Source organism: Aptenodytes patagonicus, chromosome 3 (genome assembly GCF_965638725.1).
Source record: "Aptenodytes patagonicus chromosome 3, bAptPat1.pri.cur, whole genome shotgun sequence".
NCBI classification, from domain to species: domain Eukaryota; kingdom Metazoa; phylum Chordata; class Aves; order Sphenisciformes; family Spheniscidae; genus Aptenodytes; species Aptenodytes patagonicus.
In genome coordinates this window covers 67,691,084-67,717,433 of record NC_134951.1, presented here as the reverse complement: position 1 = coordinate 67,717,433, position 26,350 = coordinate 67,691,084, and the positions used below count along the sequence as shown (strand labels likewise).

Here is a 26,350-nt window from a genome sequence, read left to right as displayed (position 1 = left end):
AGAACGGGCCGGGACGGCCCTCGCGCACTCCCGTGTTCTCGTAACTGCCGCCGCCGGGCGCCATGCGGGTGCCGCTGGCCTTCCTGGCGCTCGCGGCGCTGCTGGCACCCCGCTGGAGCGCGGCCTCCCGCGAGGGGCGGCCGCCCGCAGGTAACGGGCGGGGATGGGATGGGATGGGACGGGACGGGACGGCATGGGCCGGCCGGCAGTACGGGCCCGGAGTCGTTCGTGACCGGGGGCCGCGGTGGGGAGGGGAAGCCGGAGGGCGGCGGCAGGGTCGCGGGGAGCCGGAGGGGAAGCGGCGGGGCCTGCCTGGCCGCCTGGAGAGCAAGCAGCCGGGCGGCGGCGAGGGAACGGAGTCCCGCTTTGTTGAGCTTCGCCACCGCCGCCCCCCGGGGGCTGTGCCGTGTTGTCCCGCCACCGCTTGAGCTCTCTCCTGGGTGCGAGATTAAGCTTTGCCGTGGAGGGGCTCTGGTGGCATGCGAATCAGTTCTGGTAACACAGCACCATCGGCGCGTTTTGAAACCCGTCTCTTTTCCCTAGTTATTGTTACAGGTGTAACCCCTGACTTTATCGCACCTGTAATAAATGGTTACAGTCCTTTACGGTAAGGTGGCTGATACCAGCCGTTGTTTCAGGTCTTTGAGCGTTTTGTCACGTAAAACAAGAGCAGGGTGTGCACAGAACAGGCCTACTCCACTGTGCTTTATAAACGCGTATGTCCAAAAAGGTGGAGAAACTGGGAATTTTGCAGCAAAGATGGGGAGTGCAAGACCAGGGAGTCCAAACAAGGCATCGGGATCATGGCCTTGACCACAGGTGCAGGGACACCTTTGAGCCAAGCACTCATGGGGAGGAGGGGTGGCCTGCCAGCAAAGAACAGAGTTTTGTATCTGTTTGGGCAGAGTCATTGCAAGTGAATGATGAAAGAAATATTCAGACTGGTTTACAAGTTTCACTTCAAACTGGAACAGCTCATTAAAACCAGAGATTGCTGTCTAATAGCTCAGGTCAAAAGAGAACATGCATTTAATTTTTAACAATATCGAGAGCTGTATACAGGGTGTTGCGCGTTATGCCGTGCATGGAAGGGCTTGAAATAGGAAGCATGTCCACACATTAGATAAATGCAGCAGTACTCTCCTGAGCTTCACCCACAAAGCAAAAACCATTTACCTAAAATGCTGCTTGCAGTTGGTTGCAAGAACGCTGGTTATGTGCCCAGGCTCCTTGGATTCTGCAAATGCATAATGCAGATTCACTGGGACTTCATGCAGTTTAAATCCATGCCCAGGTGAAGTGGCTGAACTCGACTGCTCCTGGGGATGGGCCACACTGTAAGGGACTTCAGAACACTGCTTTGGTTTACCTGACGTGAACTGAGAGCAGTAAAAATGGTAATCTGCCTGCTGACTTGTCCCTTGGTACATCTTGAGCGTCTGGTTTGTTTGACTTGGGGGCTGATTGTTAACCAGTAAACCTTGCAGGGAAACTGGTTTCTCATGTTTCAGCAGTAAGGAGGATTGATATGTTAAATACTGTCTTTTGAGATCTGACTTCACCTCTTTTAAGGGTGTGCTTTTATTGCTAATAGAACATGCTACTTTTACATGGTATTAAGCAATTTTAAGATAAAAACACAATACCAGTAAATCACTTGTTGTAAAACAAACCTGCCATAATCCAGCCTAGTCCACCACAACAGTTACCTTGGTGTAAGACTACAGAACAATGCGGTGGTGTAGCTGATGTATGGCAAGTTGCCTAGAAGCAAAAAGCTCATTTTTCTGCGTCAGTGCAGCAAACCCTCAGATGCAAGGAGCAGAATGTACTTTGGAGTTAGGTTTTGAAAACACAAGCAAAGTTTTCCTGGTGACTAGCACTCGGGTGGGCCACAGCCTCTATAACCATACATTTCAGACTTCATCATTTAAGCAAAAACTTAGGTTTTTAGTGAACAAAAACAGGATGAAGGGAATTCTAATAGATATTGCTGTGTATTAGCTGAATGAAAATGCTGGTTATATCTGTAATGACGAACTAATACCATGTCTTTACTTCATTATTACATTGATGCAAACAGACATGCTGGCTTACAAGGGAAGGATGAAAGTAGAAGGGGAATTCTGAAGCATGTTTATGAGGCTTTTCTTTGCAATGATACAGTAATTTTTTTTCTTCTGAAGTCTTAGTAGGGCTTTCAGTGTGCCAGTAGTCTAATACATATCTCAAGGCTGAGTGTGTAATGAGGAAATGCCCAGTCATCTTCATCTTCAGTTGTAGGACACAATTTTCCTTAGAAAAGCCAGACAACAGCAGTTGTCTGAATAGCTGAATAACCCCTGTGTTTCCTGCAGCTGGGTGCTTAACATGTCTGCATAGATAGGCCTGTGACTCATCAGTGGAGCTGGGTGCTTGTTCGTGGGAACTGTCAGTCTGCATTTAAGTATCCTGGAAGAGGAGGCCCCCAGTCAAGACTGTAGCAGTAGAAGCAGCTTTGGAGACCGTGATAGCAGTTCAGGTACTTCTTGCACATTGAAAGCCAGATTTGCAAGGCGATGTGTGTACTTCATTTTTGCAGCTGACTTCCTGTTGTGTGTCTTGATTTGTTCTTTTTGGTTCAGACTTAGCAGTCATAGGAGTTCTGTCCAGCTGCAAACAAAAACAAATTAGATGATAAAGTGCTGTATTTAGATATAATCTGTTAAATGGCTTCTCAGCTATAACAAAAGGGAAGAATAGTCATAAAATAGATAAAACAATATTTAGCTTCTACTATTACAGCAGTTTTTTAAATGTCCATCTTATACAACTTACTGTGTTTTTTTTTTTAAGATGGTGATCTAGGTCTGTCTCTCTTGTCAGTACAGCATACCACCTTGCAGAGATTTTTATCATAAACAACAGTGTGAAATCTCTGAGCCCTGAGGAAGTAAAAACCTGTTGTAAATAGAAGCTGTAAAAATGCACTAAATACTGTGTATAGTGTTTATTCCTGATTCCTGTGAAATCATTTAAGTTCATTTCACTAAATATTAAAAAAATTAATAGCTTTAAATTTTACCTCTAGTCTTTGTACTCCCTTGTCCTGGTTTTGGCTGAGATAGAGTTAATTTTCTTCCTAGTAGCTGGTACAGTGCTGTGTTTTGGATTTAGGACTAGCAAAGTCGATAAGGCAGCAATGTTTTAGTTGTTGCTAAGCAGTGCTTACACTAGTCAAGGACTTTTCAGCTTCTCCTGCCCTGCCAGCGAGAAGCTGGGAGGGGGCACAGCCAGGACAGCTGACCCAAACTGGCCAGAGGGATATTCCATACCGTATGATGTCATGCTCAGTATATAAACTGGGGGGAGTTAGCCAGGGGAGGGGTGACCGCTGCTCGGGAACTGGCTGGGCATCGGTTGGCGGGTGGTGAGCAATTGCATTGTGCATCACTTGTTTTGTATATTCTTTTATCACTATTATTATTATTTTCCTTTCCTTTTCTGTCCTATTAAACTGTCTTTATCTCAACCCGTGAATTTTACTTTTTTTTTTCCCGATTCTCTCCCCCATCCCACTGCAGGGGGGGGAGTGAGCAAATGGCTGTGTGGTGTTTAGCTGCCTGCTGGATTAAACCACAACATCCCTTCATTTGTAAATTGAATGTGGTTTCCTTTTTGTATTTAAGATCTTTTGAGAACTTCGGATAAAACCTTCCGCATAGAATTGCTGTTACATGTGCTAATTTAAGCTTTTTTTAGTAACTGTGTTAAGGAAGTCCCATCAAGGTATAGGAACGGCATTACAAGAGAAGTGTATGTGCTGGGTTTCTTTTGGAGGGATAAATGAAAGCGGGTGAAGGCAAGCACACTCAAACCTCTCCACATACATGCTGTGGCTGCTGCTACGTAGAAGAAGGCCGGGCAGGTAGCAGGAACAAAATTCTTCAGCACCTTGCTGCTTGGTGGTTGCTGGTCCGTTGAGCTCCCTGCCAAAGCCAGCCTACAGGCAGTCTCCTTTCCAGCAGTCTGACAAGAGCAGGAACTGGACTGTTTATCTTTAGTGCCTGGCCTGCCAGAAGTGTGTAGTAGAGATAGATGCGTGCTAACTCAGGTGTGCTGCCCTGAAGGGGAAAGCGGCAGTGGACAGAGCCCCCCTCTGACGGTCACTTCCCATTTGTCCCCATGGCACGTGCATGGTGCTCTCACAGCCTGTGCTGAGCACCATCCTCTGCCTGCTGAAATTCTGTCCCGCAGTTCTGGGCGGTGCTCCTAGCTCTCTTCTAGCCCCCAGATGGCTGTACTCTGCTTTAATACAGGCCAATTTTGTTTGATTCAAAACAGATTGAAGTGAGGCTCTAAATGATCAAAGAGGTCTGTTCCGTAAGGAGATACAGCTTTCAGAAACAGGCTAAATTATTTTTACATGCACAGACTTGCTACTCTGAATCCATTTTCCAGGGTATAGGCTGCCTTTATGTCACCTTTTGGGTTTTTTTCCATTGTGTATTGCTGCAGAGTCCTGCAGAAGCATTCTCGGGTAGTGCGGATTTATCTGATCTTGTTTCCCTTGTCTTCTCCTTCAGTGGTGGTGAAAGCTGAGGAGAATCACTTTGTTACATTTGTGAAGTCACCAAAGCTGCTACCCTTTCTGGATGCAGTTAAAGTGGATGTATGAGCTCAGATGGAACACAGGGCTGGCATAAGGAAGACACACTTTTCCGAGTCGGGGGCCCAGAAGGGATTGATTTGTTAGCATTGTATCTGGCTGTCTTTTAACAGGCTAAGTGATGAGTTACCCCCTTGGCATGAATCCACAGCAAAGTTCGTACTGTTGTCCCTTTTGGCCTATTGAAATGGCTTAAAACTGTTTTCCTCTGATGTGTCACTTAGGGATTATAAGGATTTGTTTGTTTTTCATGGAAATCCAAAAAAGGAACAGACTTTCAAAAGATGGTTTTTACTTGTTTTTTCACAGTTTGTCTTTTTAAGCTTTCAATTTGAGCTTTCAATCTGTATTTCAGTGCCTAAATGATATTTAATAGGCACATGCAACTTGAATGAACTCTGTGGTTCTTTAAGTCACTGTTGTCTCAGATAGCTGTATCATAGTCTGCATTGTGGACTGGTCAGGCCCTGTTCTGTTATATGCATTATTGTACTTTGAGTTAAATTCCGCTTCCGTGAACAGTGGTGACAAATTCCTCTGTGTATACAGTAATGCCTCGTGGCCTCTGCCAGAATGAGAGAAGGAACTTTGGTGTTGCACGAGATATAAACGTCAGTTTAAAGGCTGACTCATTTTTATGTCTCTGAAATGTCCCGTTCTCCAGCTCATTGATGTAATTTTTGCTGTTGGGCAATGCATTGCTGAGGCTTAATGAACAGGTGGGACATCTACATGTATATAAAAAAAATTAAGTCCTGCTGTATATGCTTTAAAAATAGATTTTTATTGAATATATGGCTGCTTCAAACTTACAGTTCACGAGTCCTTTCCATAGGTAATATTATCAGGAGCATTTATATAGTGAACAAGATAGTTTAGTTTCAAGCTAGTATAGAAATCTTTCTTGGTTTGCATGCGTCTGACCCTGCGGAGATTTGTGAAAGATGTGCAGTGTGGTGTTTTTGACTTGGGGAAGTGAATGTACAAAACAAGACAAGTTAGACTTGTCTTGTAGATCCAAGCAAGCATTTTCTGCTTCAAAAGCATTCATCAAACCAGAAGATCATATATTGTGTGCAGCTAGTGGATTAGTTCTATGAGTTATCTTCCTTAGTCTTAGAAGATGCAACTAGGTACACTTTTTCCTGTTACTTTGAAAAAACCAAAAAAAACCCTTATTTCTTAGCAGCCTGCAACCAAGCAGCAGATATTTGCAGTAAAACAGAAGTCTTTCAGTGGCATTTGGTTTTTAATTTCCTCCCACATATATTTCCTTCCTGTCTGCTATGCAAGTTTGCTGAAGATGTAAATGTCTCCAAAACTTAAATACCTTAGTTAAGAAGATTGCACATTGAGAAGATACTTGATTATGTATATATATACACACACACCCCACAATAGTCACACCTGCTGAGGTCTTTGCCATCAATATGGCAGCAATAGTTAGTCTGGATTGTTTGTATATGAACAAATAAATATTCACGTTGCTCTGAGTTATGTATGTTGGTTATAAACTGATGCAGGTGTGAGTTTGCTGAGATAAACCGTGTGGTTGCATTCCCATGTCTGTTCTCTATTAAATGCTCAACTTCTAGGTCACCGTGTGGTTATGCTTGTGTTCACTTTTACCCCTCCCTTACTCCTACCTTTGCTTTCCAACATTCCAGTTCTTTATCTTCAAAATCCAGGCATGCTTAGTTTCTTTTAGTACTCTTAAAAAAAAAAAAAAGTAAATCTGACTGGCCTACCTTTGCTTTTTATTCCTTTATTCTCTGGACATAGAGCTGGTGTCTGAAGTTCCTCTTATGTTGTTCCATAACGCACATACACAATTCAATTTCTGTATATCTCTGAAAAATTTGTGCTTGCTGATGTCTCTGTTGCCTTTCTGTCAGCCAGTATTGCTGTCTTACAAGGCAAGGTGAACAGAGCTAACTACAGATGTCATGGTTTAACCTCAGCCGGCAACTGAGCACCACACAGCTGCTTGCTCAGTCCCCCCTCGGTGGGATGGGAGAGAGAATCAGAAGAGTAAAAGTGAGAAAACTTGTGGGTTGAGATAAGAATAGTTTAATAATTGAAATAAAATAGTAGTAATAATAAAAAAATATACAAAGCAAGTGATGCACAATGCAATTGCTCACCACCTGCTGACTGATGCCCAGCCAGCCCACGAGCAGTGGCCCCCCCGGCCAGCTTTCCCCCAGTTTATATACCGAGCATGACGTTGCATGGTATGGAATATCCCTTTGGCCAGTTTGGGTCAGCTGTCCTGGCTGGGCCCCCTCCCAGCTTCTTGTGCACCTCCAGCCTTCTCAGTGGGTAGAGCATGGGAAGCTGAAAAGTCCTAAAACATCAGTGTGTTATCAACATTATTCTCATACTAAATCCAAAACACAGCACTATACCACCTACCAGGAAGAAAATCAACTCGTCCAACCAGGACAAGATGGAAATCACTGCCTTTGAACTGGAGGCAAACTGGAACTTGTTGAGTGTCCTGTATTATGCATCATGACATGAATTGCTGATCAATTTTCTTCTCACTTTTTCCACACTTAGTTTATCACTGTTTGAATTTCCACCTGGAGTGTTGCTGCATTTGTGTTTATTATAAATTAGAAGGAGTTTTATGTTTAAAGATTACCATTGTGGCACTAGCCACTATCATCTTCCTCCAGTTGTGCCTGCTGACCAACATAGAACAGGGTGTAACGTTTAAAAAATTAACGCTCCGTTATGGGTTAAGTAAAACAGTGTTCACATAAAGTATTATGGCATATTGACTGGCAATATGCAGAAATAACATCTATGAAGATTAGACATCAGCACTTTGGAAATCTGCAATGTTCTCAGTGCTCTGTAGTCTTGATACTGGAGTGAAATGAGGCTGGGATGTCCCAAGGCTCTGTCTCTGCACTGGCTGGAGGAGAAGCCATTAGAAGTCAGACAGCCTGAGTAAAGGGGCTGTGAACTGGACAATGAAGACCATTTGATTGGTTGGGGGGGCATGCAGGGGAGATAAACCTGAAGAAAGGGACTAGAATTGTCTGACCAAGGCATTAAAAGTAGACTTTCCATGGGTGATCACAAGCTGATCCATTTTCCATGCCCGTTTTGAGGTCCTTTGGTCCAAACTGTTGCAGTGCTGAGCACTCACTTGTGCATCTTAAGCTGCTGTCACTTGCGCTAAGTTTCTGTGTATTATTGCTAAATGACCTGAAGAGTAAGGTCCTTGGTCATTCAAATTCGTTAGGCAAGGTTTGCAGGAAGAGGTAGTCTTCCATGAAAATAACCGGTGTAATTAGGGAAAGGAGATGAGCTTTCACGCTTTCTTTGGCTTTAAAGTAGAACCAGCAAACCTCAAAAATAAATACAAGCTGAGAACAATTTACATTTGACTTTACTACATATCCATTAGACCACTTGAGAGACAAGGTGGCTGGTGCCTGTAGAGAATAAGGGAAGTGGTAGAAGGAGTAATAAGGTGTCATCCCTTAGAAAAAGAGAGGGAGATAATTCTTGGCCTGTGAAACATGGAGAGGTTAATGAGGTGAGAGGAGGTGTGCTATAAACCTATTTCTTTACTGCCTTTTGTTTGTAAGTAGAGTTATGACTTTTAACTTCTCAGCTCATGCTGAAAGGTGTCCTTTGGGTCTGTATTGAGGATATGGAGTGAAAGATCAGAGGGGGAGATAGTGCTTGACTACCTTGATCACTGAAAGCAAAGTTGTTAAAAGTGAGGATGAAAAGGATGAGCTGATGGTATGTATAAACTCGTTCCTGTAAGTGATCAAGGCCAACTTGTAGTGCCATCGGAGATCTTGACGTGTCGGTGGTGACGTTCCTGGTGGCTGGTAAGGTGGTTTATATGGTGGTATAGTTTGTGAAGAAAGTTGTCTTTTCATGAGGAAAGCTTGTTTTCTGCTAGTTCCTTTGTAGTCTCAGAGCTGGAGCATGTTAAAAATCATGGCTGGATGGAAGAGCAGAGAATTAGGTTGAGTAGTCTTTCATGGAGCTGTGGAGGAGTGACATGGTAGATTTTTTTTAGTTCTAGTTGGTCGCTCAGCATTCACAAGTACTTCAGAGTATTACATTCCCCTGCCACTCCTCTCCCAATTTATACTTGTGCCCAGCATTATTCCATCCCAGGTGCAGAATCTGGCATTTGGACTTGTTAAATTTCATCCCATTAATCATTGCCCAGTGCTCCAATCTATCTAGATCCCTCTGCAAGGTCTCTTGTGCCTTGAGAGTGTCAACCGCACCTCCTGGTTTAGTATCATCAGCAAATTTGCTAATGGTGCATTCAACTCCTGCATCCAGATTGTTGATAAATGTATTGAACAGCACTGGTGACCAGTTGTCCTGGTTTTGGCAGGGATAGAGTTAATTTCCTTCCTAGTAGCTGGTACAGTGCTGGGTTTTGGATTTAGGATGAGAACAAAGTTGATAACCCACCGATGTTTTAGTTGTTGCCAGGTAATGCTTACACTAGCCAAGGACTTTTCAGTTTCCCATGCTCTACTGACTGAGAAGGCTGGAGGTGCACAAGAAGCTGGGAGGGGGCACAGCCAAACGGGCCAAAGGGACATTCCATACCATGTGATGTCATGCGGAGTACATAAACTGGGGAAAGCTGGCCGGGGCGGCCGCTGCTCGGGGACTGGCTGGGCATCGGCCGGCAGGTGGTGAGCAATTGCATCGTGCATCACTTGCTTTGTGTATTAATATTATTATTATTATTATTATTATTATTATTACATTATTATTATTTTATTTCAATTATTAAACTGTTTTTATCTCAACCCACAAGTTTTTCTCACTTCTACTCTTCCAATTCTCTCCCCCATCCCACCGGGGCCGGGGGGGAGGAGTGAGCAAGCGGCTGTGTGGTACTCAGTTGCCGACTGAGGTTAAACCATAACACCAGTCACCACCCAGATGTAGCCCCATTCACTACAACCTTCAAGCCCTGTCGTTCAGCCAGTTCTTCACCCAGAGCACCTCATCTCACAGTTGGACAACTTGTCCAGAAGAATGCTGTCAGGGACAGTATCAAAAGCCTTGCTAAAATCCAGAAAAACTACATCCGCTGCCTCCCCTTCATCCACTAGGCAGGTGACCCTATCATAGAAGGATATTAAATTAGTTAAACAGGACTTTCCCTTTGTGGACCCATGTTGACTGTGCCTGATGACTGTATTGTTCTTTAAATGTCTTTCAATAGCACCCAGTATGATCTTCTCCATAATTTTTCCAGGTACTGAGGTTAGACTAATAGCTCTGTAGTTTCCTGGGTCTTCCCTCATGCCTTTCTTGTAAATTGGAATATTTTTGGCTAGCTTCCAGTCAGCAGACCTTTGGTAGATGATCGAGAGGGGTCCTGCTATAACATCTGCTACCTCCTTCAGTGCTCTGGGATGAATCTCATCAGGCCCCATGGACTTACGAATGTTCAGCTGATACAGCTGGTCCCTTACAATTTCAGCGTCCACAAATGGAAAGTCACGGTTTCCACACTCATGGCCCTCCAACTCAGGGGACCGCGCAGCCCAAGGTCTATCAGTATTATTAAAGACTGAGGCGAAAAACGCATTGAATGCCTCTGCTTTTTCTTCATCCCACTTACTCAGATGACCATCTTCAGCAAGTATCAGTCCAGTGTTTTCTTCAGACCTCCTCTTGCTATTAACATACCTTAAAAATCCCTAATTGTTATCTGAAACAACACTGGCCAGTTTCAACTCTAGTTCAGCTTTGGCCTTTTATGTCTTCTCCCTGCATATGCGAACCATAGAATCATTGAGGTTGGAAAAGACCTCTAAGATCATCGAGTCCAACCGTCAACTCAACACCACCATGTCCTAAACCATGTCCCTAAGTGCCTCATCTACTCGTCTTTTAAATACCTCCAGGGATGGTGACTCAACCACTTCCCTGGGCAGCCTGTTCCAATGTTTAACCACTCTTTCAGTAAAGAAATTTTTCCTTACATCCAATCTAAACCTCCCCTGGTGCAACCTGAGCCCATTTCCTCTCGTCCTATCGCTTGTTACTTGGGAGAAGAGACCGACACCCACCTCGCTACAACCTCCTTTCAGGTAGTTGTAGAGAGCGATGAGGTCTCCCCTCAGCCTCCTTTTCTCCAGGCTAAACAACCCCAGTTCCCTCAGCCGCTCCTCAGAAGACTTGTTCTCCAGACCCCTCACCAGCCTCGTTGCCCTTCTCTGGACACGCTCCAGCACCTCGACGTCCTTCTTGTAGTGAGGGGCCCAAAACTGAACACAGTATTCGAGGTGTGGCCTCACCAGGGCCGAGTACAGGGGCACAATCACTTCCCTACTCCTGCTGGCCACACTATTTCTGATACAGGCCAGGATGCCATTGGCCTTCTTGGCCGCCTGGGCACACTGCCGGCTCATGTTCAGCCGGCTGTCGACCAGCACCCCCAGGTCCTTCTCTGCTGGGCAGCTTTCCAGCCACTCTTCCTCAAGCCTGTAGCGCTGCATGACTCTCCATGACTCTCTCATCTTCCTGTGAAGCCTGACCTCACTTCCAGAGATCATACAATTTCTTTTTCCTCCTGACCTCCACGAGGAGTTCCCTGTTCAGCCAAGCTGGTCTTCTGCCCTGCTTGCTTGACTTACGACACCGTGGGATTGCCTGTTCTTGTGCTTCTAAAAGGTGGTTCTTAAAGACTGACCAGCACTAGTGGACTCCTAAGCCCTCAAAAGCAGATTCCCAGAGGACGCTGCTAAGTAGCTCCCTGAATAGCTTAAAGTTTGCTCTCTTGAAGTCCAGGGTAGCAATTCTATGTACAAAATAAAACAAAAATGTGGGGATGGGAGGAGTAAGCAAAGCAGTATGTAATTGCATAACTAAAAGCCATGTAGCTTCTACTGGCAGTTCAAGTATGTTCTGGGATTTCATTTTCCACTCTTTTGTTACACGTAGTTTTATTTGTATAATAGTACACAAAAGTAAAATTTTGTAAGACTTACTATACTGTGCCTTAAAACTAAATATTTGAAGTAACATTTGTGTGCTTTGACACCTCTTCTGTCAACTTGTCATGGTTTTTTTTCTTGTGGTTGATAATTTGACGATTGTGTTCCTTTTTTCCAATAACTGAAATGCCACTTTTGTACATATTAAAGCATAACTAAACCACAGCACCAGTTGCAGAGTGATGTATGTTATGTGTATCAAATCTTCGTGGTTAATAGCATATATCAGCCTCTGTGTATTACTTTCCGTAGACTATTATCTTTGTGGTCTTGTTCTCAAGATGTGAAAATTGTTTACTTTCCCTCAATGTATCGCAGAGTGAAGGTGGAGCATTTGCTTTGTGAACAAGTAGCAGTCTCGAGCAGGTCAAATATGAGTTAGCTGTCAAAATTTCAGAAAAGCTGTATTAAGAGAATATTAAGGATGCCAAACCAGACATTGAGAAGCTAAGAAGCAACAATTAAAATCGGTTGAGTGACCTTCATTTTTTCTCCTTCTGAATGCCATGCGACAGCCTTCAATAGTTACAGGATCATGTAATTTTCCTTCCCCTGCAGCTGCTCCCCCGATATCCCTGTTGCTGCTTAGAACAGAAGCTTGCTGTAGGAGGAAACTATCAATGCTGCTCTTTATTTTTTGTATCGCTTACTTCCTTACCTCTGATGTTGTTTACTAAATGTACTTCAAATGCTGTCTTGCATATGGAACTACATTACAGCTTCAGTGTTCAAATTCCTTACAAATGTTAGTGGTTTATTATTATCATCGCAGCTTTCTAAAAATACTGCTGGAGTGGTAAAAATAGCATTGTCAGAAAGTCACATTGAATCCAGGCTTTCCCCAGCAGGCCTGTTGTCTTTTGTCAGGGTTGAGTCAGGAGGCAGTAGGATTCAGTAGGACTCCCCTGGAGCACAGACCCTGATACTGCAGCTTTGGTATCCTTTCTCCCCCCACCCCCTTCCCGATTAAGTTTCTGAAGAACAAGAGAAATCTACAGGAGCTGGGCTAATCTCTAACTTCAGTAAATTCATACTGTCTGTCGTGCTGGTATATCTGTATAATACCAACATAGGGGTATAATCATCACAGCTTATGAACCCGATACGGGCTATCTGATGGACTTGCTTTCAGTGGGCATGGGTTATCTGAGGTTCTGGGTTGCAAACAGGAAGAAAGTTGTCTCTGTAGGAGAGAAGAATAACAAAGCAGCTTGCAGGGGTCATATGTGTTCATACTGGTGACAAACTAGTCCGTTGGGGGGGGGGGGGGGGAAGTATTTGCGATTTTTATGTCTAATTTTTCCAGTCATTTCTAGCGTGTTGCCTTTTCCAAATAATTTAGAAACACATTTGGCTGTTCTTATGTTTGACTAGGTCTGTTTATCAAAGTGCAATTGTTCTGTTTCTTCTAGTACCTTCACCAACGCAGATCGTAGTAACATCCAAAAATTTCAAAACTGTCTTGCATTGGCAGTACCCACCTATGTCTGAAACTCCTCATTTTATTGTGGAAATCAAACCTTACAAGTAAGTTCTTACTCTTTTGTCATTTCCTGTACCTGATATTCTCTAGAAGCGTATAAAAGCAATCAGTCCATGGTAAATTCTTTTGTTTCTATGTGGTGAAGTCATGTAGGGTGAAGGTTGCCTAAGTGTAAATTAAGGCAAAATTTGTCAAATAACAGGATGGTTGAGGTTGGCAGGGACCTCTAGAGGTCTTCTGGTCCAACTCCCTTGCTCAAGCAGGATCACCTAGAGCCAGTTGCCCAGGACCATGTCCAGATGGCTTTTGAATATCTCCAGGGATGAAGGCTCCACAACCTCCCTGGGCAGCCTGTGCCAGTGCTCGGTCACCCTCAAAGATATTTTGTTACAGGCAGTGTATTGTACAATATTGTGCAATTGGAATTGTATTAACTTTTACTTGATCTGTTTTACAGTTTAGGTCGCTATAAGATCGTCTCAACTTGTGTGAACATTTCAGCTCATTTTTGTGATCTCTCAAGGGAAATACACGAGCTTTTTGCCTCTCACTGGCTTCGAGTTAAAGCTGTTGTTGGGTCACAACAGTCTGAGTATGTTGAGACAAATGAGTTTATTTTGCAAAAGCATGGTAAGTTCCATCATAAACTAAACCCTGTAATTTTTTCCCAAAATTTAAAAAGTTAGTAATTATCCTTTTCGCTGTATTATTGTGTCTCATTTGGGAATATCATCAGGAGTCCAGGGTGAAATGAAGCATGATGGTTGTTCTGTAGGAACTTCTGTAGTTCTGCCTCTATAGGGACTTGTCACTGTGGTATCTGAATATTTTTTCAAAACTTCTAAAGGCAAGAAAGTGATGCTGACTGTGCACTCTGTGCATACTTCCCATATTCTTGCCTGGTGTCCCAGACACCAATTTAGGGTAGGAAACTGCCACTGGAAGCTGTGGACCTTTAGGCATCATTGAAGTAGTATTCAGGTGGTTGGTGATGCCTTGCTTGACACTGTAATCCCATGTACTGGCAGCTTTGGGTGTCTAGATATTATCTAGAAGCTATCGGAGCCCACTGTAGCTGGATAACTAACAGTTACTCATTATTCATGTAAATCCTTTGGGCTGCTTCAGGAGAAATCAGTTTTTCACATTAATATTGTACAAATTAATTGTGTGTCTAGACTCCAGGCCAACCTGTCCTAAACAGTGGGGCAGGCCCCAGCATTGCATGGGCAGTGCAAAGCAGACACAAGAGAGTGAGGAAAGACTGAGAGTTCCTCTCGTACTTGCTCCGTTCTCAACATAGAGCTCTCAGGCAGAACATTGCCCGTGAGATTTTTCCCTGACTAGGGCTATGCTATAGATAGAGTTGAATTTCTGCATTGCTGGAGCTGAAGAAGTGGAGCCCCTCTGTGTTTTCCACTGTGATTCCCTCCCCACCCAATACTCCCATGACTTGTCTGGTTTCTAGTGTTTGTCAAAGGGACAGAAGTCATGGTAATAATGCTGAGTTTGACAGTTTGCAGAAAATTGATAGCCACGTATGGAGGAGAGAGACAAAATCATTTTCCCATTGAACAAGAAACTCATATGTTCAGTCAGATCATTAGACACCAAAAATTCATGTAGGCCATTGCCATGGGAAATCAGGCTTCCTAAGTACTGTTGCTCAAGGTGAGGTTTGTTCAGATTTTCAGATATCCTTTGTTTCAGTACAGTATTGTTTTTAGCTGAGCGTGATTTATGGTGGGATCCTAGTCAGCAGTATTTTGTGTTCTGTTCTCATTCAGATATATATGTTTAATTGCTTTGTTAGTTTTTTTTCCTGTTGTCAGTGAGCTGAATTTTTACGGCCTTATGTGTATAGGAAAGTTAGATTGCTTAACAGTGATATTCTGCATGGACAATCTCCATTTCCATTTTAGAAGCAGATTCATGAATGTATCCAAATGCCTCTGTTACTTCTAAGTGTCACAGCTGTGCAATATTAACAGCATTGAAATAAACATGTAATTCTTCTTAGATCTCTGATGAATTTTGGAAATCTAACTATAAATAGCATATTTTCTGTTAAAAGCTTTGGCCTAATAGCAAAGGTGCAATGTGTTGCAGGAAAAATAGGACCACCAAAACTGAATCTCTCAAGGCACGGTGATAAAATCATGGTTGATATTTACCATCCTGCATTCCCATCTGTGAAGTTTCTTCCTTGGATCAGAGACATTTATTCAGACCTCATGTACTTGGTGACATTTTGGGATAGTAAAAATCAGGTAAGTTCCAAAATGAAAACTTCAAATTAAAAATACTCGTTTATCTTAAGCGCATAAACAAGGGGTTCGCTCCTATGACACACAGAGCCAACAGCTATCAAGAAAACAGTTGAACGTAACATATGACTACTGAAGACCTAAAATGTCAAGTGTGTCACGGTGAGGTATGTGACTGGAAGGTCTGGATTTTGGTTGTCCAAATGGACATCTTATAACAAAAATGAGATTATTGCATTAGCTGTATGCAAGACAGTTACTTGATCCCATGCAATTGTTGCTGCATACGTGCTAAAACATTGGTAACTTTACTTGTGCCCCTTTGACTTGTCTAGATAGACCTTTCATTTAAGAAGATTACCTTTTGAGGTATTGATACCACTTTATTTAGCAATCATGGAGGGTGAACTTGAGGAAAATGGTAGTAGGTATGTTTATTTACAGTTACTTTTTCGTATGCATCCAGGTACAAGTTTTATAAGTGAATTAGGACTGTGAATCTAGACTATGAACAGCGCAAATTTTAGCTGAAAGCACCATGGTCTGATCAAATATAACATCTTAAGGTAGCTCATAAGCTGATAGCCGAAGTTCACACAGCTTTTGCAAGGCATATAGATGATGTAGGAGCCGCATCTAATAGTGTTTTAACATTTTTGGAAGTGTTGGAAGGTACTGTAACATTTATATTGTTGTATTGAGTCAAATGATATAATGTGACTTTCATTTTTTGCAGAGTAAAGAAGAGTTCCCTGAAGACAACTGTACGCTGTATAAATGTAGCCTTAACATCCCAGTTCCTGCTGAAGGTTCCACTTACTGTGTTTCAGCAAAGGGAAGTTTATATGGCGATTTGATGATTGGCGCCTCATCAGAAGAAAGCTGCATTCATGTTCCACTCAAGCAGACATTGAGTAAGAGGATTCTAAAACTTTAGTAAGAACATACTGAGTCTGACCAGAGATCTGTTCCAGCTAAGTATTCGAGCTCTGATACAGCCATGGGATGACGTGGATGCCTATGGGAGAATATGAAAAAAGGGAAAGCATGGTCATTCTTTTCCAAATGCACTTTCCCAGTTCTAAAGACCTCTAAAGATCCTGTATTATTTTCAAGTAACCCTGACTTTTTTTTTTGGGTGCTTTTCCTGCTTCATTGGTATTACAAAACCTGTTTCCATTGCACCTGATCATTGGTGTAATTAACAAATGAATCATTCACTGAGTTATATGGTTTTCAGAAGCGTCGTCTCTCTCTTCTAACAAATGGCTTTTTGCTCAGTCTTATCACTGAGGAAAATGTATATAGACTTTCCTGAGTTTGGAGCAACTATAAACTTGTGGTCATAAAATTGAGGTATTGACATCTTTTAATTAAAGAGAATAAAGGCAGCTAGTGACCCAACTTTGTATCTCTGATAACCTCTTACAAACTTTTTAATGTTACTTCATTATGGCCCAAAACTTCACTAGAGGAAAGAGATAAAATTGATAGACGCAGTTGTGTTCTTTCTTTTCACACGAGAGCAGCGGTATGATTGAGGGGGAGGACATTAAGGAGAGTCAGACTAGTGGAATCTTACAAGCAATAGTTAACAATTCTATGTTTTGGAAGATTTCACATTTTAATTTTATTGTACATAGACTATGTGTAATTATTATGCCAGTTAATGTGCTATCACATGGAAAATGTACAAATCTGTTCATCCCCATCTGTCATCTCTAAGGAACAAAACATTAGTTATAAAATTCCTTTACCTCTATAAAAACATGATTGTGTTTATATAAATTGAAAGTCTTCTGTCATTCTAATTTTTATTTACTTGATATAATGCTTTATAAATTAAGTTTTCTTGAGTGAAAAAAGGTGATAAATTGACAAATTCACACATTACAGCTAAGCATTCTGAGCTATTACAGTTTCTGAAGTTATTCTAAACGATACAGCAGTGGTTTATTTTTTCAAACTTCCTAACAGATTTTGCTCTAACTTCTTAGGCACACAGGCTGTCATCATTCTGTGTAGTGTTATTCTGAGTGTGAGTCTAATTTTGGTAGTGTGCTGTGGCTGCAAGAAACTAAGGAAGAAGAACATAAAGCTGCCTAAGTCTTTGGTAAGTTCACACTTCTTATCCATGTCAGACTTTTAAAATCCAGCTGGGTAACTTCTATAACTATAACATCTTTATGCCTGTCTTTTTTTTTTTTTTTTTTTCCTTCTTTTTCTTACCATGGTCTTATAGATGTTTAGGATTTATACCAGTCTAATATTCTGACAGCCTCTGCAACCAGATGCCTTGTACTTGTTTTAGGGCTAGACTTCAGTCTCTTTTTAACTGAAGTAGCAGTAGTTGGGCTAGTTTGAGAACTTAGTTCTTAAAAACTCAGTGTGTCTGTGTGTGTGTACGTAGCCAGGTTTGTATTCATTCTAGTAGCAGAGACACAGAAGCACAGAATCATCATAGAACCATAGAATAGTTTGGGTTGGAAGGGACCTCTAAAGGTCATCTAGCCCAACCCCCCCTGCTGTGGGCAGGGACATCTTCAACTAGATCGGGTTGCTCAGGGCCCTGTCCAACCTGACCTTGAATGTTTCCAGGGATGGGGCATCCACCACCTCTCTGGGCAACCTGTGCCAGTGTTTCACCACCCTCAGCGTAAAAAATTTCTTCCTTCTATCTAGTCTAAATCTACCCCCCTTCAGTTTAAAGCCATTCCCCCTTGTCCTGTCGCAACAGGCCCTGCTAAAAAGTTTGTCGCCATCTTTTTTATAAGCCCCCTTTAAGTACTGAGAGGCTGCAATAAGGTCTCCGCGGAGCCTTCTCTTCTCCAGGCTGAACAACCCCCTCTCTCAGCCTTTCCTCATAGGAGAGGTGTTCCATCCCCCTGATCATTTTCGTGGCCCTCCTCTGGACCCGCTCCAACAGGTCCGTGTCTTTCTTATGCTGAGGGCTCCAGAGCTGGACGCAGTACTCCAGGTGGGGTCTCACCAGAGCAGAGGAGAGGGGCAGAATCACCTCCCTCGACCTGCTGGCCACGCTTCTTTTGATGCAGCCCAGGATACAATTGGCCTTCTGGGCTACGAGCGCACATTGCTGGCTCATGGCCAGCTTTTCATCCACCAGTACCCCCAAGTCCTTCTTGGCAGGGCTGCTCTCAACCCCTTCATCCCCCAGCCTGTATTGAGACTGGGGGTTGCCCTGACCCAGGTGCAGGATCTTGCAGTTGGCCTTGTTAAACCTCATGAGGCTCACATTGCTGAGGTTAGAAGAGACTTTTTGAGATCATCTAGTCCAACCCTTTTGCTCAAGCAGGATCAGCGAGAGCAGGTTGCCCAGGACTTTGTCCAGTTGGGTTTTGCATACCTCCAGGGAAGGAGGCTCCACAACCGCTCTGGGCAACCTATTCCGGTGTTTAACGACCCTCACAGTAAAAATTGTTTTCTTATATTCAGACAAATTTCCATGTGTTTCAGTTTGTGCCCATTTCCTCTTGTCCTGTCATTGGATGCCTGTGGGATTTCTTCATTACATGGTAATATTGTGATACTGCTAAGTGCTACAATGTTCTCAAAGAGATGTGCAGAGTAAGGGGAGGTGGGGAGTTACAGTGCTGTCAAAGAGAGAAGAACAACTAGGGGAAATCTGTTCTCACACTGAGCAGTCACAGGGAAGAGAGGTCAGCAGCTGCTCTACCTTAAAAGCTCTCTGTAACCATCCTTAGGAAACAGAGTGGATGTTCCTTAAACAGCACTCCTTGCTTTCACATCAGGCAAGAGCAGAGTATCTGACAAGTACTGTTATAATGTCCTCCTGGTGTCTCGTTAGTCGCAGCAACTGAACAATCAGCAGCAGTTGAAACAGCTTTCAAGAACTGCCATGTGAAGCAGTAGTAAATGGTAATCATATCAAGAGTGTATCTTCTCAGCGGATGCAGGAAGTCTCATAAGACTTCTAGAGAGAAGAGGCAATGGTCTTCAATTCCATGTTCTTCAACTTCAAGACCCTTTAAAGTGACTCCTTCGTAGTGCAGGGGTAGCTCAATGCCTAAGATCCCCCTGGAGCCTGGGTTCTTTGGAATAGAATTATTAGGAGGTGAGATTGCTCTGACTAAATGGAGATATCCAACGCAGTGATGCTAGCTAGGTCCCTTTGTAGTAAGCAGTAATCTAGTCCATCAACTTGTGCAGCACAAGATGATGCATCTCATTCTAAAATAATATGCACTTCTGGTCAGACAAAAAACTCTCTAAAATGCCTGTTTCCTTCCATGGACTGTGATGGAGCCATGAGACTAGTTCAGAGATAGCCATTCACACTGTAGACTTTAAAAAATCAGATGAGAGAAACCTGTCTGACAGAATCTGCAGCTAGACCCCAATATCAAAACACACAGGCTTGTAGAAAAAGTGAGACACTGGAGATTTTTTTTTTCATCTCCACACCAGTGTGTAACTGTCTGAATACAGAACATTATGTCCTACATACACGCAGTAATTTTTGTGAAGACCGTTCATTATAGCAAAAGACAGCTCATCCAGAATGGTAGTGCTATGCTCAATGGATCCATAGTTATTCTGGCTTCCCAGTACCGCTGTGGTATCGCATCTAAGGGATCCAGAAAAAGAATATTGCACAAATAGAATGTGTGCTCCTTAACTCCTGTAAGCTTCCTGATGCATGCCCCAAGTTCACACTTTAGCTCACCTTGTAGAAACTTGTTTGTGTACCTATATTGTCAATTTACTGGGCTATATGTTATCTTGTGTTTCCTAGGTTCCAGCATACCACAGTCTGATTCACATTCCACATCATGCTTTGTTGCTATATGAAACCTATAACTATTTATAAAGATTGTTACCTGGGTGGTCAAGCACTAAGACAAGTTCCCCCGGGGAAGTGGTCACGGCCCCGAGCCTGTCAGTCTTCAAGAAGCATTTGAACCATGCTCTTAGATGTATGGTTTAACTTCTGGTTAACTTCAACTCAGGTTGCCCTGAGTGGAGTCAGGAGTTGGACTCTGTGATCCTCGTGGGTCCCTTCTAACTCAGGATATTCTGTGATTCTGTCCATTTCCACTGAAGTCTCTAGTGACAAATATAAATTGCAGAGCTCGTAAGGATAGTTTCAATACAGGTGATATGAATAATGTGGGAATGTAAAATGAATAATTAATAACTTATGATTAATTATTGATTATTTTTATAATTATTTAAAGTAATGAATAAATAATGTAAATAATTAATATGAATAATAAGTTTAATGATACAAAGTTATCTCTGTAGACTTCTTGGAGCTGAGAGCCTGTCACTGACCTTTGAATGTGTACTAGACACGTCTCTCTGTACAGGTTATGACTATTGTGCTTTACCTGACCTTGTCTGAAAATGAAACATCTAGGGAGTTTTTCCATCTGTTAAAAGGCTAGGCGGGCGAGGTGTCCTACCTTAGGACTGCTGCCTTCCAGTGATCTGCTTCCTGGTGGCTTTAAGTAGATGCTAAAACATCATTTGAGTGTTTTTCAGCAAGTTGGAATTCTCCAACAGAAGGAAAAATAAGAAAGAGTAACCATCAAGCAGCTGCCTTTGCTGCGAGTCTTATATACCCATAGAAAAGGAAAAAAAAAAAATCCACTGCCATTTAGATCTCAAGAACTTTTATATTGTCTTTTCTATGCTGTTTGTGACTCCCGAGAATAACATGTCAGTCATGTACAGGTCCTACTTCCACAGTGCAACTGTCAGTATGGGCATTGAATTATTACCTTTATTAGAGAAAATGTTCATTTAAATGTTTTAAATGTCCTTATTCATAGGATCCTACCAGGAATATGCTTCTGGTGAAATGGGATGGATTCCTTTACAAGGCTTCATCATGCTAGTCTTCTGCTGGATCACAAGAATCTGATGTTTCAGCCGTCCAGCTCTAGTTAGAACCATTCATTTTCTTTCCTTTATCTCGCAAAAAGTATTTCAAGAGGCTGTCTCCTTCCACCCACCATCTTCAGTCACTCCAATTTGTCCTGTGTGTGATTTGTCCTGTACTAGATTTGTGATGCAAGATTTGTGATAAGGGCTTATCCACTTCAAAAGGAGCTTGACCTTAATTTACTGATATGCTGTGGGCATCTCCCTCTGCTTTAACTTCACCGTCTTTTTTTTCAGTGCCTCTTATCTCTAAATGGTGCAAATATTTTAGTGGGTAGAAAACACCCACTCTATAAGAGAAAGACTCATTGAAACGTATTGACTTTCATTTTTAGCTCATACTTAAGTCAACTTTTCTGCTATCTGCTGGTGCTTTTTCTGAGCCCGACAGGAATGACAAGGCTGTGTTCTCTCACTGTATTTGTAAAACACCTATGGATAGTCACGAAACACGAATTTGCTTTGTGACTCTGGCTTTTTTGGTTATATTTTTGATTTGGAGAAATTGTTCCTGTAAATTTTGACTGATAGAAGCTGCCTCGTTAGCTTTTGTGAAGATTTTTTTTCCTGTGAGCGTCTATAGGGCAGTAACATAGTCTCCTATTTATACATTGACCCAGCATTAATTTGTTGTGGAGCCATGCAAAGGCCATGCAGATTTTGTCAAGGTCCTAATAAGATTTGAAATGGACTTCTCAAACTCTCCTCCAGAAAATGTGTTCCTGAAAATTACTGGGAATTTGTAGGTGGACAAGCCCTTAGGAAAGAAAGTTAAAAAAGAAACTGTTGATTACCTTAACTGTTAGGGATTTCTTGCGATATGTTATTTATATGTATCCTTGACTTTGGCTTTCACCGGTGTATCTCCCTGTTGTCTGTTGAGACATTGAAAGACCTGAAAGCTCAGGTGCTGTCATTGGAGACAGGAAGATATCTGAGCACCTGCACATACCAGGAAATACTGCTGACCTCCAGCTTAAGCTCACTGGCTGTCAGTTTGCTAGTATTGGATAATGTGCACGAAAGAAAAATATTAACTTACCTACGATAAATACTTTTCTTCAAGTAGCAACCGTATCTTAATTACCCTTGTTACTTGAGATGCTTTGAATGGCATTCCAGTTAGTGTAGTAAGCTGTGATTCTTCTCTTTGAAGCTAGAAATAACTGCATGAATTGCTAAGTTGTCTTGTAGTCATGACTCAGTGACTCTTGAAGAACCTTTGGTACCAGGAAACCCACAAGAGTGTTTTCTTCTGATGGCTTCCTTCTTTCATGGATGGGAATAGGAGTGTCTTTGCACCATCTTGCTTTGGTCAAAAACTCACCAAGAGAAAAACGGGTTTCCTTTTTGAGAACAAAAGTCTTGGATGTATTTGTATAGAGAGTACTTATTTTATCCTCGGGGTCTATCTCTAAGCGTTGCCAGCTGGCACTGTGAAATGCAGAAACCTGTGTAGAGTACAAGGCATTCCCTTAACACATTTTAGGACTATGATTTTTAGAGCCATGTGAAAATCCTAAGAGGACAGAACAAGAACTCGTTGGTTTTGGGTTTTAACTTTAGTACAGCATGTACTGGTATGGGGAGAGATGGGAAGTTGTAAATGCAGCTTTTAGCCATAATTTCTATAGCATTTGGTTTTAATTCACATTCCTCAAGTACTCCAGCTTACACAGAGAATTATCTTCTCTTGTCACTTACTGTGTGACTATTGGAGTCAGATTTTTGCTACCCCCAAAAAAACTACAGATGCTGGTCCCTTCAAGGTCAGTGTTGATATAACATAAATACCCAATATTTTTTCATGTATCTATATAAACAGATTTTCAAAAGGTACATTAATCCTACCAGCTGTTCATAACTCTTTCAGTATCTATGCATTATTGATTGTATTCTGGTTTCTGCAGCTATCTTTTAAGCATCTGCTGCTTATGAACGGGTGGTTTCCATACATACTCATGGAAATTGCTCTGAATGTTCTTTATATAGTATTCTGACTGTTTCCACATAACAGAAAATGAACATCCAGAGACAATGATGGCTGAATGGCAGCTAGGTTGTAATGTGGTATATTCTCAGTGGCAGGAGCCACCTTAATGCTCTTTTTACTAGTTTTCCAGTGGCAGTCCTTGATTCCCAAGGGGATCACCTCACCTTAGTGGTGCTAACACAGCTGTTTGTAAAACTCACTTAAATTACAAATAACTGGTCTCCAGGGAGTGTTTGTTTGCTTTGTGGTGGTGTTTGTTGTTTGGGTTTGGTTTTTTTTTAAAACTCCAGTAGTTTCATTGATCCAGCATAAACCACAGTACTGTCAACAGGTATCAGGGGAACTGAGGGGAAAGGTATGGGGCTGAAGTGAGAGATGAAGGCAAGTTCTGATGAAGTCAGCACACTGTGAAGGTATGAATGTAAAGATACAGCCTCACAGCCTTCTGATCAAGGAAGATTCTTGAAAAGCACAGTCAGATTTGATCGTCTGGTTTTGATGGCTCGCTCAGTTCTTACACTAATACAGGCTGGGAGGTTCTTTTTGCCAATTTGTAGCTTTTCTTAAACAACATTATTTTTCTCCCCCTTTTCTCCTCCTACCTACATCCCTTTCTTCCAAATTTGCCTCAACCTGTATTTTCAGTCAGATTTTTTTTTTTACAAAGTATCTCAGAAAACAGTGATTGTCTACATTTTATTAAGAAATTAGCTTATCTACAGTACTTGATAGTCTGTGATATACATGTAGTGAATTATGAAATTTGGAAAAGGACACTATTAATTGAGTAACCCTTTCTCCCTATGTTTTCTGTTAGCTTTAGGGAATGCCATCATACAACTGAAAATTTACCCTACTTTGTTTTTCATACGTATTCTTGAAAACACCTTTAAAAACAAAAAAAAATCAGAAGACTCTAAACAGCCTGAAGGCATGTCATAATCATTTAAAACAAGCTGGAGCCTGGCCATTGAAGGAATTAATATGTTCTTCCTGTTGGAGGGGTTTCCAAGTGAGACATTGATGTTTGTTGCAGCATTGAGGGAGTGCTTAGTGACACAGGAGAAATAACTAGGAAGACTTCAGCATAGATATGACTATTGGGTATGCATAAAGGTTCTCATGTCATTTTAAAGATCTCTTTCCAAAGTTCACTTCCCTCCCAGTTGAGACAGTTGCCACAAAATATTACAGGCATTGCAAGTTACACTCATTAGCTATAGAGTATGAAAGGTTTCTCCAGCTAGTTGAAGAGTATCACAGCTGTTTCTTCCTTCGCTGTTTTCCTCTACATTGCAAACTTCAAATGACTTAAAATACAGTGGGTGACGTGAAATGGATTTGGTCCTTGCAAATGTGTTTGCACATAGAAAGCATTTTTGAGAGCTTTCATAAAAGTGTTAATGAAACAGCTGAAGTCATAGATATAGGCTAATGACCTTGCCAGATTCTAATTTTGCTAATTTCTGTTGGGATTGGTTGTAATGATACTAAATTTGCATTATGAACTTGTATCTTTTTTTTTAACCTCTAAACTTTGACAGAAGATAAAGCTGATAAATTAGTAGATTATGTGGAACTAAAAGTGATTTTTTAATTTTTTTTTTCCCATTTAAGGTCAGTGTGATAAGAAACCTGAACACAGACAGCATTCCAGAGTCAAAATCAGAGGTGAAATACGTATCTGTAATAAGCATCATGCCAGGCCAGTCAGTGTCGCCAACGAATGATGCAGTAACCTCGCTGGAGGTAGAGCCAAAAGAAGAAACTGTTGGTCTTAAGAATTCCAGTGAAGGAGCATCTTCTGTTCCTCCCCCAGAGGCATCAGCCAAAGCAGAAGAGGTATCTGTGCAGGAAAGCACAGAGGAGGTATCTTCTGATGATGAACAGAATCACAAAGTAAAAGAGAGTTATTTCATTTCTGACAGTAACCAAATGGATATATGCAGTAACTCTTCAGGCACAGAGGTTTCTGCCACAGAAATACAACAAACAGTCATTCCAAGCAGCTGTCTCAAGTTTCCTGGCTATGACAAGCCTCACGTGCCGTTAGATATGTTGATAGATGTTGGTGAAGAACAGCCTGTGATTGCTTACAGGCCGACTGACTAACCAGGATAGCTGAAGTGTTTAACCAGAACTCGGGAAGAACAGCATTACTGAAGATTATGGAAAGTCTGTGTTATATTACGAACATCTACAAGTTGTACTTGTTCTGACCTAACCAAAGTAACCAATACACAACTTAGTACAGTGGGATCCTGAAATGGGACTGAAAGTAGTGCCTGAGAACAGCATGAAAAGTCAGGGGAAATTTCATAATAACCATTTTTAGAAGTGTTTGTGTGTATGACATAACTCACTATTTCCTATTTGAAATAGCACTCTGGTTTTTTAACAGTACTCTATGGAGAACAGACTTCATGAAGGAGTATAAAACAGCAGCTGTATCATTATTCCCTTCTGTTTCAAATCCTTTTCAAAATTAATTCGATTAACATAATGCTTAAAAAGTCCTTCACTTGGTTGCGTTAGAGATGTGCAAGAAATATTTGAGAGTTTTTGCCTTTATTGGAGGTATTCTCTTGCTTGTCTTGTTTTCTTGAAGAGTATTTTTATATTAAACAAAATGCTACTATTTCTTTTAAGTAAGAATATGCCTATAACCTTTTCCTGCATGTCTTAAGAATTTGATTCCGTGGCCAAGAACCAGTTATTTATAGTCTTTTCTGCAACTAGAAGTATGTACTTCCAGGACCATTACTTTGTACATTTTAGTGTATAAAGGCTTCTTCCTTTGTAACATAAATCCTGTTATGGCTTATAGCTTAAAAAAAAGCTATTTTTAAAAGTGCTCTCACTTGTGTATAGCTGCATCCGTTTGGATCACCTAGATACGTTGTGTAACCATGTCACATTCTGGATAACTTCTGTATTAGCATGCTGGCTGATCGTCATTGGAAAAAAAATGCGTGTAATGAGTGGTTGCACAAATTCTTTAGAAAATGGTTTCAAAATTCAAAA

General features: G+C 41.7%; 1 protein-coding gene across 1 annotated transcript; it reads left to right on the top strand.

Annotated features, from left to right (window-relative positions):
- On the top strand, positions 1–26,350 carry IFNGR1 (interferon gamma receptor 1). The gene is made up of 7 exons (XM_076333691.1): positions 1–150; positions 13,071–13,185; positions 13,599–13,771; positions 15,251–15,411; positions 16,145–16,322; positions 17,406–17,521; positions 24,944–26,350. Exons 1-7 carry the CDS (start codon positions 63–65, stop codon positions 25,436–25,438), a joined length of 1,326 nt encoding a protein of 441 aa, XP_076189806.1. The 5' UTR covers positions 1–62; the 3' UTR covers positions 25,439–26,350.

Excerpts from the sequence above, each read along its gene's own strand:
- IFNGR1 (XM_076333691.1), top strand. The coding sequence starts at position 63 with ATGCGGGTGCCGCTGGCCTTCCTGGCGCTCGCGGCGCTGCTGGCACCC. Across the intron at positions 151-13,070 it reads CGAGGGGCGGCCGCCCGCAG|TACCTTCACCAACGCAGATC; the intron begins GTAACGGGCGGG and ends TGTTTCTTCTAG. Across the intron at positions 17,522-24,943 it reads TAAAGCTGCCTAAGTCTTTG|GTCAGTGTGATAAGAAACCT; the intron begins GTAAGTTCACAC and ends TTCCCATTTAAG.